At 39.3% G+C, this 13710-nt stretch overlaps 1 protein-coding gene across 1 annotated transcript; it reads left to right on the top strand.

The window, feature by feature from the left end:
• Positions 1–2235: 2235 nt before the first annotated feature.
• LOC146009607 (pulmonary surfactant-associated protein A-like) lies at positions 2236–13265 on the top strand. The gene is made up of 4 exons (XM_083150055.1): positions 2236–2268; positions 4380–4587; positions 11377–11448; positions 12889–13265. The coding sequence occupies exons 1-4, from the start codon at positions 2236–2238 to the stop codon at positions 13263–13265; spliced, it is 690 nt and encodes a 229-aa protein (XP_083006181.1).
• The last annotated feature ends 445 nt before the right edge of the window (positions 13266–13710 follow it).

The raw sequence follows: 13710 nt of genomic DNA, 5'->3' as shown, positions 1-13710 counted from the left end.
TTCAAACCCAGCCTGTAACATGGAAGGTAGGAGCTGATTGGCTGGCTGTTTATCACATTCCATTTTATCACTTTTTTAAGCTTGATACATCTGGCCCTGTAACATTTACATAACAGTAACATAAAGGGCAGCTAAAAACAGAATCTCTTTTGATTGTTTAAAAAAAAAAAAAGTAGATGTGTCACATTAAAAACCACAAAATCAGTGCAAAAAAGAACACTAAGGATGGCAAACAAACCATTTGCCTCACTTCAGCCAAAAAAGGAGAAACGTGTTTGACTGGTTAAACTGTGTATGTTATTTTAAGTTTTTTTTTTTTTTAATGGACTATTATTCAGCAACCAAGGAGAGAAAAATCCATAACAAAAACACCAAAATTATTGATTATTTAATATGAACATATATGATGCCTCATGCAAGAGCTGTAGCATTTTACAGCAACCAAGGAGAGAAAAGATAATAAAAGTAGGATGTTCAATATCATACCCAAAGCCCCATTAATTCAAATTTACAGAATCATTTACTTAAAATAAAACTTACAAATCATTTATTCCTTCCTTCTAATCTAATCTTGATTAATTAAAAATTATGGTACTTGTTTCCTATCTGGGCGCCCACGATTTTAATCGCGGGCATCGGGGGTAAAATCGTGGCCATCGCGGGCATCGCGGCCGATAAAAAATTGGGTGCGATGGGCCAGACGCGATGCCCGCGATTTTCCCATAGAGAACAATGTTAAATGCCTCAATTTAGCGGATACCTTCACAGGTAAACGCGTCCCTTCGCGGGCTTGACACCTGGGAAGCCCGCGAGGGGACGCGTATAACTGTAAAGGTATCCGCGTCCCCTCGCGGGGCTCGCTGCGCTCGCCACGCTTCGGGCTCGGTGGCTCGCTGCGCTCGCCACACTATTCTATTCTCACTCCACGCCCTAGTGGATAGTAGGGCATGAAAAGGTCGGAGGACGCGTACCGCCGACCCTCGCGGGCTCGCTGCGCTCGCCACGCTTCGGGTTCACGTTGATGGCGGGGTGGCGTCAACTACTTTTGGGGGGACATTTTTATGTTCAGGGGTGTTTTTGCCACATTTCCCATTGTTCCCTATGAGAATTTGGGGAAATTGATCCATTTAACATTGTTTCCTATGGTAAATCGCGGTCATCGCGGGTAAATTGAGGCATTTAACATTGTTCTCTATGGGAAAATCGCGGGCATCGCGTCGGTCGCATCGCATGTCATTATAATGACATGCGATGTACCCGCGATGCCCGCGATGGGCGCCCAGATAGGAAACAAGTACCAAAATTATTTAAAGCCAAATGTAATAGGGTGTGTGAATCAGAAAGTGAGAGATTTTGGGTGAGTTTTCCCATTTTCTTTTTTTAATAAACCAGGTTGATTTTGAAATGTAATTGCTGCTTTAAAAAAAAAAGGGAAAACTCTCCCAAAATCTCTCACATTCTGATCCACAGACCCTATTAAATCTGACCCTGGTTACTTTCCATGGGGTTGTATAATTTGTTAAATTGCCACCCCGTCTGCCACTGCACTGTCTGTCTGATTGCCAGATGTGCCATGTTTGAAGTTGAACAGCAATGAGTTTGTGTACCCACTGCTGCCCCTTAGTTTAGTTAGACAGCTAGCTTGGTGCAACCTTTTGGGCTAAATTTGATGAAAATAATATTATGGGCTGTGAGATGGTGAAAATTGAGATGAAATTACTGGAAATGAATGCTACTGAGATTAATAATACTGTAGGAACAAAAAAAAGGGCCAATTTACGTGATTAAAGCTGTATTTAATAATTTGCAAAAAAAAAAATACAGATTCAAAACCAAAACACAGGGTCCTCTAATTTCCACTGAAAGGTTCTAACATTTGAAATTACATCTACTTCCCACTATACAAATACAATTATACGAGCAAACATTGTCAACACATTTAAGTTTTTTCGAGGACATTGAGGCAGTCATTACTGATCCAATTAGCCATGAAGGGCATTACTCAATCATTTGTAAATGGTTGCTAGTACGTGAAGATAACAATATGATGTTTTTAATTACCTCTTAATGCAACAGTTCTTGCCTTGTGCAAATCCATTAACTAATTATGGAATTTTCTACAGAACATGTTATTAAAAAAATAAGTGTGCATCAAAAATATGTTGAATGAAGTAGCATCAAATTACCACTTATTACATGTTCAAGTGTCTCAAACCAACATAAAAATGAGACACCATGACCAGTGTCCACTATTCTCAGATCCCAAAGGTATGTACTATAAGAATATCTACATTTCTCATTATATCCTGTTTATGTGTTGTAATTATGTTGTTATTTCTGACTACAGGGAATATTCAATCCTTTCTAGACAAAAAATCCGGACATAATATACCTATTCAATGCAGCTGTTTACGACCAGATTTTCTGCCAATTTAGTTTTGATCTTGTTCAAAGTCGAATCTGCATCCTTGGAAAACAGTAAAAAATAGCTGCATCGCCGACTAAAATATGTAGATCGGCAAGTAATTCTGACGGTTTAAAATTTGGCACTTATATTGAATAGGTTGAATGTAAATTTCAGCGAATATTGGCAAAAAGTTCATTTTTTCCCCGACTGCAAGGAAATCGTCACAGATTGAATACCCACCTATGCATATTTTACAGTGGAAAACTATACAGAAAATGAAATTTCATGTGTCATCTATGTGTCTTGACCGAAGACATATGTCATCTATGTGTCTTCTATTGTGTATATACATATTTAAAGAGTATGGTATTTTTTTATATTTAAAAAAGTATAGTATTTTCTATTGTATTTTAATTGAATCGTTGAGAACAGATAAAATATTTTCATATAATATATGATTGTTATTTTATAAAGTTCTTAAACCTTATATCTGACCTTCTCTTTATGTTTCCTGTAATTCTTGCGAATCTCATATGTATAATGTGAACGTATTGTGCCTGATTCAGGCATAGTTTTAGAGGCTTCCTTGGTAATGCAGCAGAAAGTGCCTGTTTTAAGCAGTCCTCTACCACTGCAGTAGTGATTTCACCTTCAACCTAAAATGCAGCAGAAGATCACTGTACTCACCACTGGGCGTTTTGCGGCACCCATGGCGAAGTGCCAGCTAACTGTCACAAAGGCCAACAAATCTCCGCCAACATCAGAGATGCCCAGCCTTTTCACTTCCCTAAAACAGTGGCCATGGCCACTGTTTCCTCACCCACAAATAGCATCAGACTGGCAATCATGGACATTGCCGTACTACAATCCATGTCGCAGGACCTGTTTGCACACATGTAGAATGGGTCCTGTGTATGCGCAATTACTGGTACTTTGCAGCAAAGCGGGTACCTCAGACCCATTGCATACAGGTATTTGGTACTAGTGTATTCAGAGATTTTACACACTGATTTGCAGTATAGACAGAAATGACATGAGCATACGGTTCTAAATAGCATACAGGTATTAGGATTACTCATCCCAGATCTTCACCTCTTTGTGCTTTGTTGTGGCTATTCTGTCTACTCCAACTACGTACAGTATTTTGATTCACAGAAGCAGTGGAATCATCCATAGGCTTATAAGAGTCCTAAAAGTTCTCTTATCTAACATTCTGGATATGCCAGTCTCAAATATTTCAAATGAAAACTGTTCTTTTACATTTTTACAAGTACAAATGCAGTTTACAGTTTGGAAAACGACAGTATAATATAATTTCTGCCTAACCAAACCTGTTCCATACACACAGCATGCACAGCTAGGCAAATTGCCACGTGTGTACGCCCCCTTAAAGTGCTGCGTGTGCATTTTACAGTGCCTAGGTAGACAGTCAATAGGCCGACCCCAAAAAGTCAACATGAAATAGGTTAACATGGACAGAAGGTTGACACAAGCAAAAGGTTTAAATGGAAAAGGTCGAAAAGGGTAAAGATCGACATGTCTTTTTTATGTTTTTGTCATTGTCCACAAGTGTTACATATACACTTACATGGCTCTCTTAACTGACTGTGATTTGGGCATGGTGCATTACACCGCTACCAGTGTGCCCGGCAGACTTTACTATTCCCAGTCGTAGTCCACGTGGATTGTAAAGCATGAAAAAAAGTCCTTAAAATATCGTACAAAACTTATGTCAACCTTTTCACATGTCGGCCATATTTGTGTCTGCCTTTTTGCTAGTGTAGTGTTGCTATCTTATGTTTACCCCCGACCTATCAACCAGAACCACACTACAATATGATAATGTTCCCAATATACCTTAAGTGAAATTACTTATCTACATTATAAGGTCAATGGAATAATAATTAATAAAAAATGACAGTATAAAGTTGTCTATTGTCTGAACTGAGCCCACTCATTTCTTTATGAACAGATTGTCTGCCGACTCTCCATAAAAATGTTACTTCAGGGATCTCTTGTGCTCTCCATAGTGGTATGTCTGGTGTCTTGTTTTCCACAACCATTTAACTTATGGGGAAAACTTCCAGCAGTTCCAGGCATTCCAAACTTGAACGTGCTTCCCAATGCAGATCCAATTCCTGAGAAAAGTGAAGGAATCCGTGAAAACACTGGGCTGCAAGGTTTGTGATTTCTTTTTTTTTTATTATTACTTTATGATCAGAGGCAGTTTTGATGTGTAATATTTGTACAACATTGTGCTGCTTTTTCATTTATAGTGTCGCTCTACATTTGTGATTTTTTTTAAATCAGAAGAATTATATATGCATTTTGTATTAAAACTCTTTGAATTAATGAGCATTAAATATATCGAAAAATATGGTAAAAATAACTATACATTTCTCTAACCCACACTTACCTATTTTTTTTACATGTAGATAAGGGGGAGCGGGGAGGGGGAGGAGAATTGGAGTAATTCCGCACTGGTATTTATTAAGGGTTAATGAAAGAGGGTAATAGGAGATCTGTAATATAAACTGACTAAATTCCTATTTGGAAGGAATAATAGGTCCCAGAGCACTCAGACAGTGTATGTCTTGTGGTGCCTCTATGCGGGACAGTCAGTGGTGCACCCCAGAGTAATGATTGTAAATGAAAACAATGCCAAGAGAGGAGGAGGAGGAAAGAAAACTCTAGGTGGGGGCACCCTGATATAACAGATCAGAAATAGTAAGGTTCAACGGTAGAATATAACTTTTATTAGGTATGCTTTAAAATATATATGGATCCCTGTACAGAGGATAAATAATTTTATAAAAAAGCGCAGCAAAAATATTTGAGTGATGTGGAGACCCTGGTCAGGCTCAGGACGACTGAAATCCTCATTAGTCCCCTAATAAACACCAGGTTGTGGTCTGTTAACAGTGGGGAAGGTGTTAAATCATAGGATTTTTCCTGAACCAGGTTGTTTGTCTCGCAGCAAGGCAGGGATAAACAGCAGTGTGAAGTGTGGTCATATGACTACTGATACGCTTACTGGTGAGAGCATGTAAGAGTAATAATGTATCGCAGGTATGAGCGTTACAGCAGGCAAAAAATCAGCAATAATAGAGGAGAAAAGAGTGAAAAAAGATAAAAAGAGATCCACTGGTTAATACCAGTGGTTTACCTGGAGGTACCCCACCGATGTGGTATCCGAGTACCAGAGTGAAGTGTGCTGCTGTGCTGAGTTGTGTACGCTCGCTGCTAGCTGCTGGCGTCCCTGCCTGGGAGAAAAGCCGGTCACGTGAGTGCACCACGTGTCCTGGCAATGTCCTCTGACGTACGTTTCGCTACGCTTGGTCACAGAGGTGTGTCCAGCGTACGTCAGCTCCTATCTTTTATTATGCGTTCAGCCTATCCTGTGGTGGGCGGTAATGGTATGCCCTGTGTGATAGCTAGTTGGGCGGGCGAATCATGAGGCGAGGGTGCGTCTCAGGGAACCAATGGATTGCCTAAGTGGAAGCCTTATCCCTGGGTCAGAAAGAGACGTTTTTGATTATGATACGCTGATTCGCTGTAAATGGCTGGCATGACAGGTAGGAGGGTACGCTGAAAGAAGAGATAGTTTGAAAATAAAATCAGAGTAAGTACACACTAACTAGGGGTTGGTCAAGGAGGGAATCTGCTATCAATCAGGAGGATTGCAGCAAATTATGAACGGGGGTAAAGAGAGAGAGATAAAGTATTTCGGCAAAAATTAATTAATTAAATATTTGGGCAGGAATAAAAACAGTGGGATTAAGGGGGTAATAGTCTGTCTTTATAGAGGCAACTGTACGGTTATGTCATACTTCATGGATAGCGTTATTGCTGGGCTGAAGAGAGTTCTTATGCAAATTGTGCATCAGGAGGAATCCAGCGTTGTGGGAATTGTCGTCCTAGGTTGGTAAGCCTTGGATCAGGTAGTAATAGTTTGACACTGAGAGCAACACCATATAAGAAAGTTATGGGTAATATAGTGTGGCAAGTGACACTATAAGGGATGTGAAAACATAGAATGTGATATGGTGCTGACAAACAACCTGGTTCAGGAAAAATCCTATGATTTAACACCTTCCCCACTGTTAACAGACCACAACCTGGTGTTTATTAGGGGACTAATGAGGATTTCAGTCGTCCTGAGCCTGACCAGGGTCTCCACATCACTCAAATATTTTTGCTGCGCTTTTTTATAAAATTATTTATCCTCTGTACAGGGATCCATATATATTTTAAAGCATACCTAATAAAAGTTATATTCTACCGTTGAACCTTACTATTTCTGATCTGTTATATCAGGGTGCCCCCACCTAGAGTTTTCTTTCCTCCTCCTCCTCTCTTGGCATTCTTCTATTTTTTTTACATCCAGAAAGTATAGTAGTAAAATTTCATAATTCTCAACTTTTAGCCCCACTGCCAGTAGCAGCTCACACCACATAATGCAATTAGCATATATAAATATACATGCAGATATGTATTTAACATATTTAATGGCTGCAGATCCTCAGGGATGAGCTTCCTGCTGCTGCACCCAGTAGCAACATTCGGCTTCACTCATTGTTTTTCAGAGCCCAATAACAGACCATACTTGCCAACAGTCCTGCTTCATCTTACATTTTCCTGCAGCCCTGAAGAGCACTCGGAATCTCCCAGAATTCACTAGTACGGGCCACCCAGCCCAGTAGGATCTGTGAATGGCCAGCCACTATGGAGACCTTACAGCATTCTGTACAGTGGTGCTTCCCTCCCCTTCTCACCATCACATGCTGGGAGCTGCAAGTATTTAGATATCCAGGTGGGGGAGTGATGGGGGAGCTGGCTGGGTGAGGGGATTGATAGTCCAGATGTATCTGCTAGCTTGGAGGAGAGGCTGGTGGAAGTAGAAGTCTATATCATCCTTCACAAAGGCCACCAAGATGTCTGGAACAACTCACTGCTGCATACAGAACCAAAGATTTCTTTAAAGCATCTTTCATCTCAAAACTCATAGGGGCAGGGGGATATGGCATTTTTTCAGTGCAAAATGCATAAGTTGGGAGACAACTTTCTGCTCAAAATGGAGCAATCGTCTTTTGGGCTTAAATTCATAAGGGGTGAGTAAGGCTTCCATTTAGTTCAAAATGCATTAGGGAAAAGTCAGGCATCCTTTCAGGTCAAAACGCAGTAGGAATTGGGAAAGTGGGAAGTAAAGTGCAGATGGATTAAAATGCATGGGGAGGGAAGGCATCCTTTTGGTTCAATATACTGTACATAAGGGGTCGCACATTCACACCTGCTGTTACATAGAATACTAGGAACCAGGAAGCCTGTCTTACCCACTATCTCAGTCTGACTTCTATGCTGGGATATTAAACAGCCCCCACCAGTGACCGCTGATTCTGGTCCCATCACTACTGCACAGGCGGCTGAGTCAAGTTTAGTCTGTGTAACCTTGAGTCATCAGCCAGTTGTAATACAGAGGTTCTGAGACTTACAGTAGCAAGTCTACTCACATTCAGCCTGGCTCTTCCCCTCACTCCTATTCCTATACACTTGAGTGTTGTATCCCCGTTAAAGTGTAGGGATTGTGATTATAATTCATCTTCATCCAAGGACTGGCACTATACAATTTGTTTTAGTCATTAGCAATACAATATCTGCAAATAACAATAGGATTTTAAATTATTACTGGTTATTAAATGCTCTAAGCTGATTGGTACACATTTATCCTGTAAAGTAGCAGATCCTCGTACTGCCAATCACAGTCTATAATGTGTTTGAAGACAGTAGAAACTAGACTAAAGATTAATGATTTTTTTATGTCCTTGGCACAATACCAATATACAAATAAGTGCAGCTAATAAAAGCATCAATGATCAAAAAGAAAATTATAAAATTCAAGATACATATGAAACATATGTTTTAATGGGACCTTATTCATTTTCACATTTCTCCCCAAAGCTCTACTGTCAATTTTTGGAGGAAATAAACTACCTACAATGGATGTAAAGGATTTCCTACCACTACCTAAGGGAGATTTAGGTGTACAAGGTGTTAATGGGGACAAGTCAAGTTTACCAAACGTAGGACACCCTGGTAGATAAGTTATATGATATAACATGCTGGATATGAAATTTAGGTACAACACTTAAATTAAATGTACTTACAGTATGAAAATATATATTTTCACTATCTGTAGAATAAACTGATATAAAAAAATGGGATGCAGTCAGCATCCAGGCAGTCAGGATGCCGATCTTCAGTATATCGATTCTGGCATCCTGACTGATTCAGAATTTTGAAAAATGAATAAGTGAAATAAGTAGAGCGCAGTGTGAGCTGTGGGATGGGGGAGGGCAGTGAGATATGGAGGGAACTGGATTACTCAAAGGAGTAATGAGAAGGCAGTGTGGAGATATGGTAGAAGGTAACAGTAAGAGACCTAATGAATATATTCTTTTGAGATGGTGGTCCATAACGTGACTAGGGTTGGTCCAACTCCTATATCTGCATCCAAAAAAAAGTACTACCATTTTTACCATGTTTCTTTTTGGCTTAGGATTGGTTTTGCTTTTCTTTCTAAGTTCGCCATCGTTAGAAATTATAAAAAGAAAACATTGGTACTATATGTGAAGCTACCAAAAAGCCTCAAATGTTATCATCAATGGAAAAATTTATTTAACCCTTTTAGTGCCAACATTTCTGTGAGAGATGTGCAAAATATCTGCTAAAAATGCTAACATCACTCACATTTGTTATTTCAATTCAAATAAAAAATGTTGTGGAAAAAAAAGATTATATTTTCTATACAAGGTAAACATTTCACATCATTATGATGAATAAAAATATCTGCTTCTCTTATTAATTTTATGACACTAAAGTGGTATATGAAGCTAAAAGAAAAAAGCTAATTACTAGTTTACTAAACAGTCAAGTTTTCGCAGATAAAATTACAGAAAATTAAGAAATCTTTACTGTAGAATAAGGGCAAATATAAAAAGACTAAGAAGAGGACATCATTATTTAAAAAATAAATGTAGCCCCCCCAAAAAATAAGTACAGTGCTATTAGTTGCAATCTTTCAAAACTTGGCAAGGAGCAAAGCCTTGAACACACGGGGCGATTTCAGTCGAAATAGGTATGGATATGGTCGCTGAGCAACCAACTCTCCTGCAACCAGCAAGAGCTTCCCCCGGTAGAGCTTCCCTCGGTAGAGTGTCTCCTTTCATCTCCAGCCATCACTGGTCGCTGACAAGAACAGGACAGTTTGCAATTTGGTCATTGAGCGATATATCACTGCGTGACCAATCGCTCCATGCAAACTAAGCTTAAGTCCTATTTACTGCATATAAAGAGTGGGCTCATATTGATTGTGTAATAGGTGAATCATTTACCTGCATTAATTGCTAATCAGAAATCAGTGAAGATAATTAGTTCTATCTATCATTGTCATCAGACTACATACCACATACTTGCCAAATGTGATTTTGTGATAAATGTACAAATATTTTTAATGTGGGCTTTTTATATTAGATTGTATATAAATTATTTTATAGATGTGAATTCACACCAATCTTGTATCAACTTACCCCAATTGGGGGCAGATATTTAGAAATATTTTTGTTCTTAAAAAACATGTTTTTCATTGTTAAAAATTTAGTTTGTAATTTTTTTCTGTTTTGTTGTTATTAAAGATTTGAGCTATTTAAGTTTCAGTATTTTTGTAACTAGCTCCACCTTTCTCAGCCAATTTAAAGCTCTTGGTGCAGAATCAGATTGATGCTTCATTTTGTAGTTATTTTGCAAAATGTCCACCAGCCAATCATCATGCATCGCAGCGGCATAACTATAGCACCGCATCCCCCGCCACCACGGGGGGCGCTGTGCAAGTGGGGGCGCTGGGGGCTGCGGTGCTATAGTAACACACCCCCCCCCCCAATCCCCCGCAGACTTACCTATCTCGCTGGTCCCAGCGGCTCCGTTCTTCTGCTGAGGACCACCACAAAATGGCCGCCCCCATATAGCAGACAGTTCTCTGAAACTGTCTGCTGTATGGGGGCGGCCATTTTGTGGTGGTCCTCAGCAGAAGAAGAACGGAGCCGCCGGGACCAGCGCGATAGGTAAGGCTGCAGGGGATTGGGGGGGGTTTGCATGGGCGGTGGGGCGGCGGGGGATTGGGGGTGCTTGGCGGGGCGTTGGGGGGGGGCTGGCGGGGCGGCGGGGGGGGGCCGCCCCCCCCAACGGTGGGGGGGCGCCCAAAACTTAGTTACGCCACTGATGCATCACCATTGTCAACACTGTCTGTGCACTTGACCTAGAACATGTAACCTGCTGGGTGGCCTGTGAATAGTGACAGTTCTTTGCAGCCACCTAATAAGCAAGGATACTTCAGGCTTTCGACTCTGAAAGGGGTAAAATGTTCCACCCAGCATACTGTACCTTTGGTTGAATCTAGGCACATTAAACAGTCTACTGTATATATTAATAGCAGAAAGACAACTATTTTGAGTGACTTATTTGTACATTGCTGCTGTTTGCAGGACAAATTATATATCACAAATTAAAGCTTGTTTATCGTAGATTTTAAGAATTATATTGGAGTGTAAGTAGCTGCATCATTTTGGAGTTAAGCAGCAAAATATAATTTACCTACCATTTACAATGCATCAGCATTGTGACAGTTGGTGAACTTTCCCTTTGCACCTTCTGGCTGACCTGGAACATGGATTTCCAATGTTCATGGGTATCCAATAAGCAGTGATTTTTTTTAATTTTTAATTACTAAGAAGAAGAAAGGGGGGGGGGTGTTCTGCTCATCAAAACTTTTCAGCTACTTAACATTAATAGAGTATTTTATAAGCTTTGTATAATGATATACTGAGTTCCTGATAACTGATTTGCAATGCAATATAATCAACAACTAATAAAATACACAACTAGGGTTGTTAATATTACATTTGTTTTTATTTTAGGTGTGCCTGCTGTTTCAGATTCATCTGTAGAACTCCTGGATCTAGACAGACGTATTAGCAGGCTAGAAGCAGGCAAGTACAGTACATTAGTTGAACTGACTTTTTTCATGTGTACTGTATATGAGGCAAAGCCGTTTTGATAGTAACTGATCTTTTTATTGTTTTCAATGACCATGTAATATTAATAATAATAATAATAATAATAATAATAATAATAATAATAATAATTCACTGGTTCTTTGTAATTAGAGAATGCATCCTAAGCATTAGACATAGTGTACATCATGCATTATTGATGTAATTAGTTCCCCAACTGGTAATCTGGAGTGTTTCTTCTGCCTACAAACTGGTGTCTCCACTTTCTATGAATGTAAAACAAAGTTTATCGTAGTTGGGGTTGGATTGTAGCTATACATTTTACCACCTTGGGTGACAAAGTGCAACTGCAGATGCATTGGACTAAGAATCGGGTGTGATAAGATGGTTGACAGACGGGATCCCGAGTGTCAGTATACCGGAATTTAACCAACCGCTGGTACCCTGACTGTGAGGCGAGCACAAAGAAGACCCAGTGTGATATTGTAAACACTATTGCACTGCTACCTGAATGCATGCTCAACTCATGCACATGCTCAATGACGTGACATCTAGTCGTCACTGCAATATAAACTGTGTGCTATTCTGTAGTACCCATGTGACGATAGTGTTTGCTAGTGTTTCCAAGTTCCAGAAATTGGACTACACACTGTAGCAGTCCTGCTTTTGAGGTCAGAAGTAAAAGGACCATAGCCAAAGGGTACATCAAGAAAGAACTGCTGTTGATGACACAGTGCTGAGGGGGGGGGGGAGTATTGGAAAATGGGTGCAGGGAGTGTGATGTTAGGCCCCTTGGACCCCAGGAGACTGTGTGCTGCAAACATAGCACTCATTTTCCAATACCTACCCCTGCAGTTATAGTAAGAAGGAAGAGAGCCAGCAGAAACAGCAAGGAGGGCATTCAGTGAGGTGGGTGCCTGGCAATTGCAGGTCAGATAGCAAGTGCAAAAGTAGGACGCCGTATAAGGAGTGGGGGCAGAGTCACATTTTTTGTAAATGTCATTAGGTCAGAAGGTGACTGCACTGGTAATATCCTAGTGAATTATATGGCTTTTCTGTGCCTTATTGCAGTGGACAACTTTACATGGCCTTGAAAGATTTTGGCCATTAACTCAAAATTTACAGAATATTTCTAGTTAACATAATAAAGGGCAACAGAGCCTTGGCTTATTCCTTAACCATGCACTGTTACAGATTCAAATTATAAATTTGGTAGTACTGTACATAGTTACTGAACATACAGTACTGTACATCAATTATTTTGTTGGTTTTAATAGTTATAGCAAACTGTGAATGAGGAAATAAATATTGATTGGTACTGTACAGCTAATTTGCTATTAATATTAAAGATATTTAACTTATCCATAACAAAAATACAACAAACGTATTTAATTAAGTTTTATGTTTTTCTTTTAGTGCTGAGACTGGAAGGACGGATTCAAGAGGCTGGAGAAAAGATAATGACCACAAATGGAAAGCAAGTGGATTTTGAAACATCTGCTTCCACCTGTAAATCTGTTGGTGGACACATTGCAACTCCCATGAATGAAGCAGAGAACAATGCCATCCTGGAATTTGTGAAAAAACATAACAGTTATGCGTATCTGGGAATCAAAGAAGGGACAGCGCCTAACACCTTTAGTTACTTAAATGGTATTCCTGTAGTTTACACTCACTGGAACAAAAATGAACCAAGTGGCAAAGCACAGGAAAGTTGTGTTGAAATGTACACAGATGGTACATGGAATGACAAGGCTTGTAATCAAAAACGTCTCACCATCTGTGAGTTATAAATCTCCAGAAACATACTGTAGTTTGGTCTAGAAATTTAGTTCTACCATAGCGATAATTGTAGTAAGCAAATTAATAAGACATTATTGTGCCATTGCTTCAGCTGGGCAGGTATTTACAATCATTTTCAAAAATACAGAAAACAGAATGATCTTATATCTCAATATTGGTTTTTATTTTATGCACTAAATAAAAAAAAAAAAGATTGTAATGTATTTTATAAATAAATCTACTTGCATATGCTGTCTATTTGGTTTAATTTAACTTATTTTCTTTTAAACCCATTTTTTGCTCATTTAAATGCAAAATACAATAAATAAATGCTAGGAAATATTTCCTTACCCTTTACCAATTTGTATCTGTGAAAATTTTAGTGCAGCCTGATTTGTGTTACAATCCTAATGTAGAAGTGGATGAATATGTGCTCAAAACATATGCAATAATAAA

This window comes from Crinia signifera, chromosome 6 (assembly GCF_055691185.1).
Source record: "Crinia signifera chromosome 6, ASM5569118v1, whole genome shotgun sequence".
NCBI lineage: Eukaryota > Metazoa > Chordata > Amphibia > Anura > Myobatrachidae > Crinia > Crinia signifera.
Note: the sequence above shows the minus strand (reverse complement) of the source record. Positions and strands in the feature narration are given on the sequence as shown.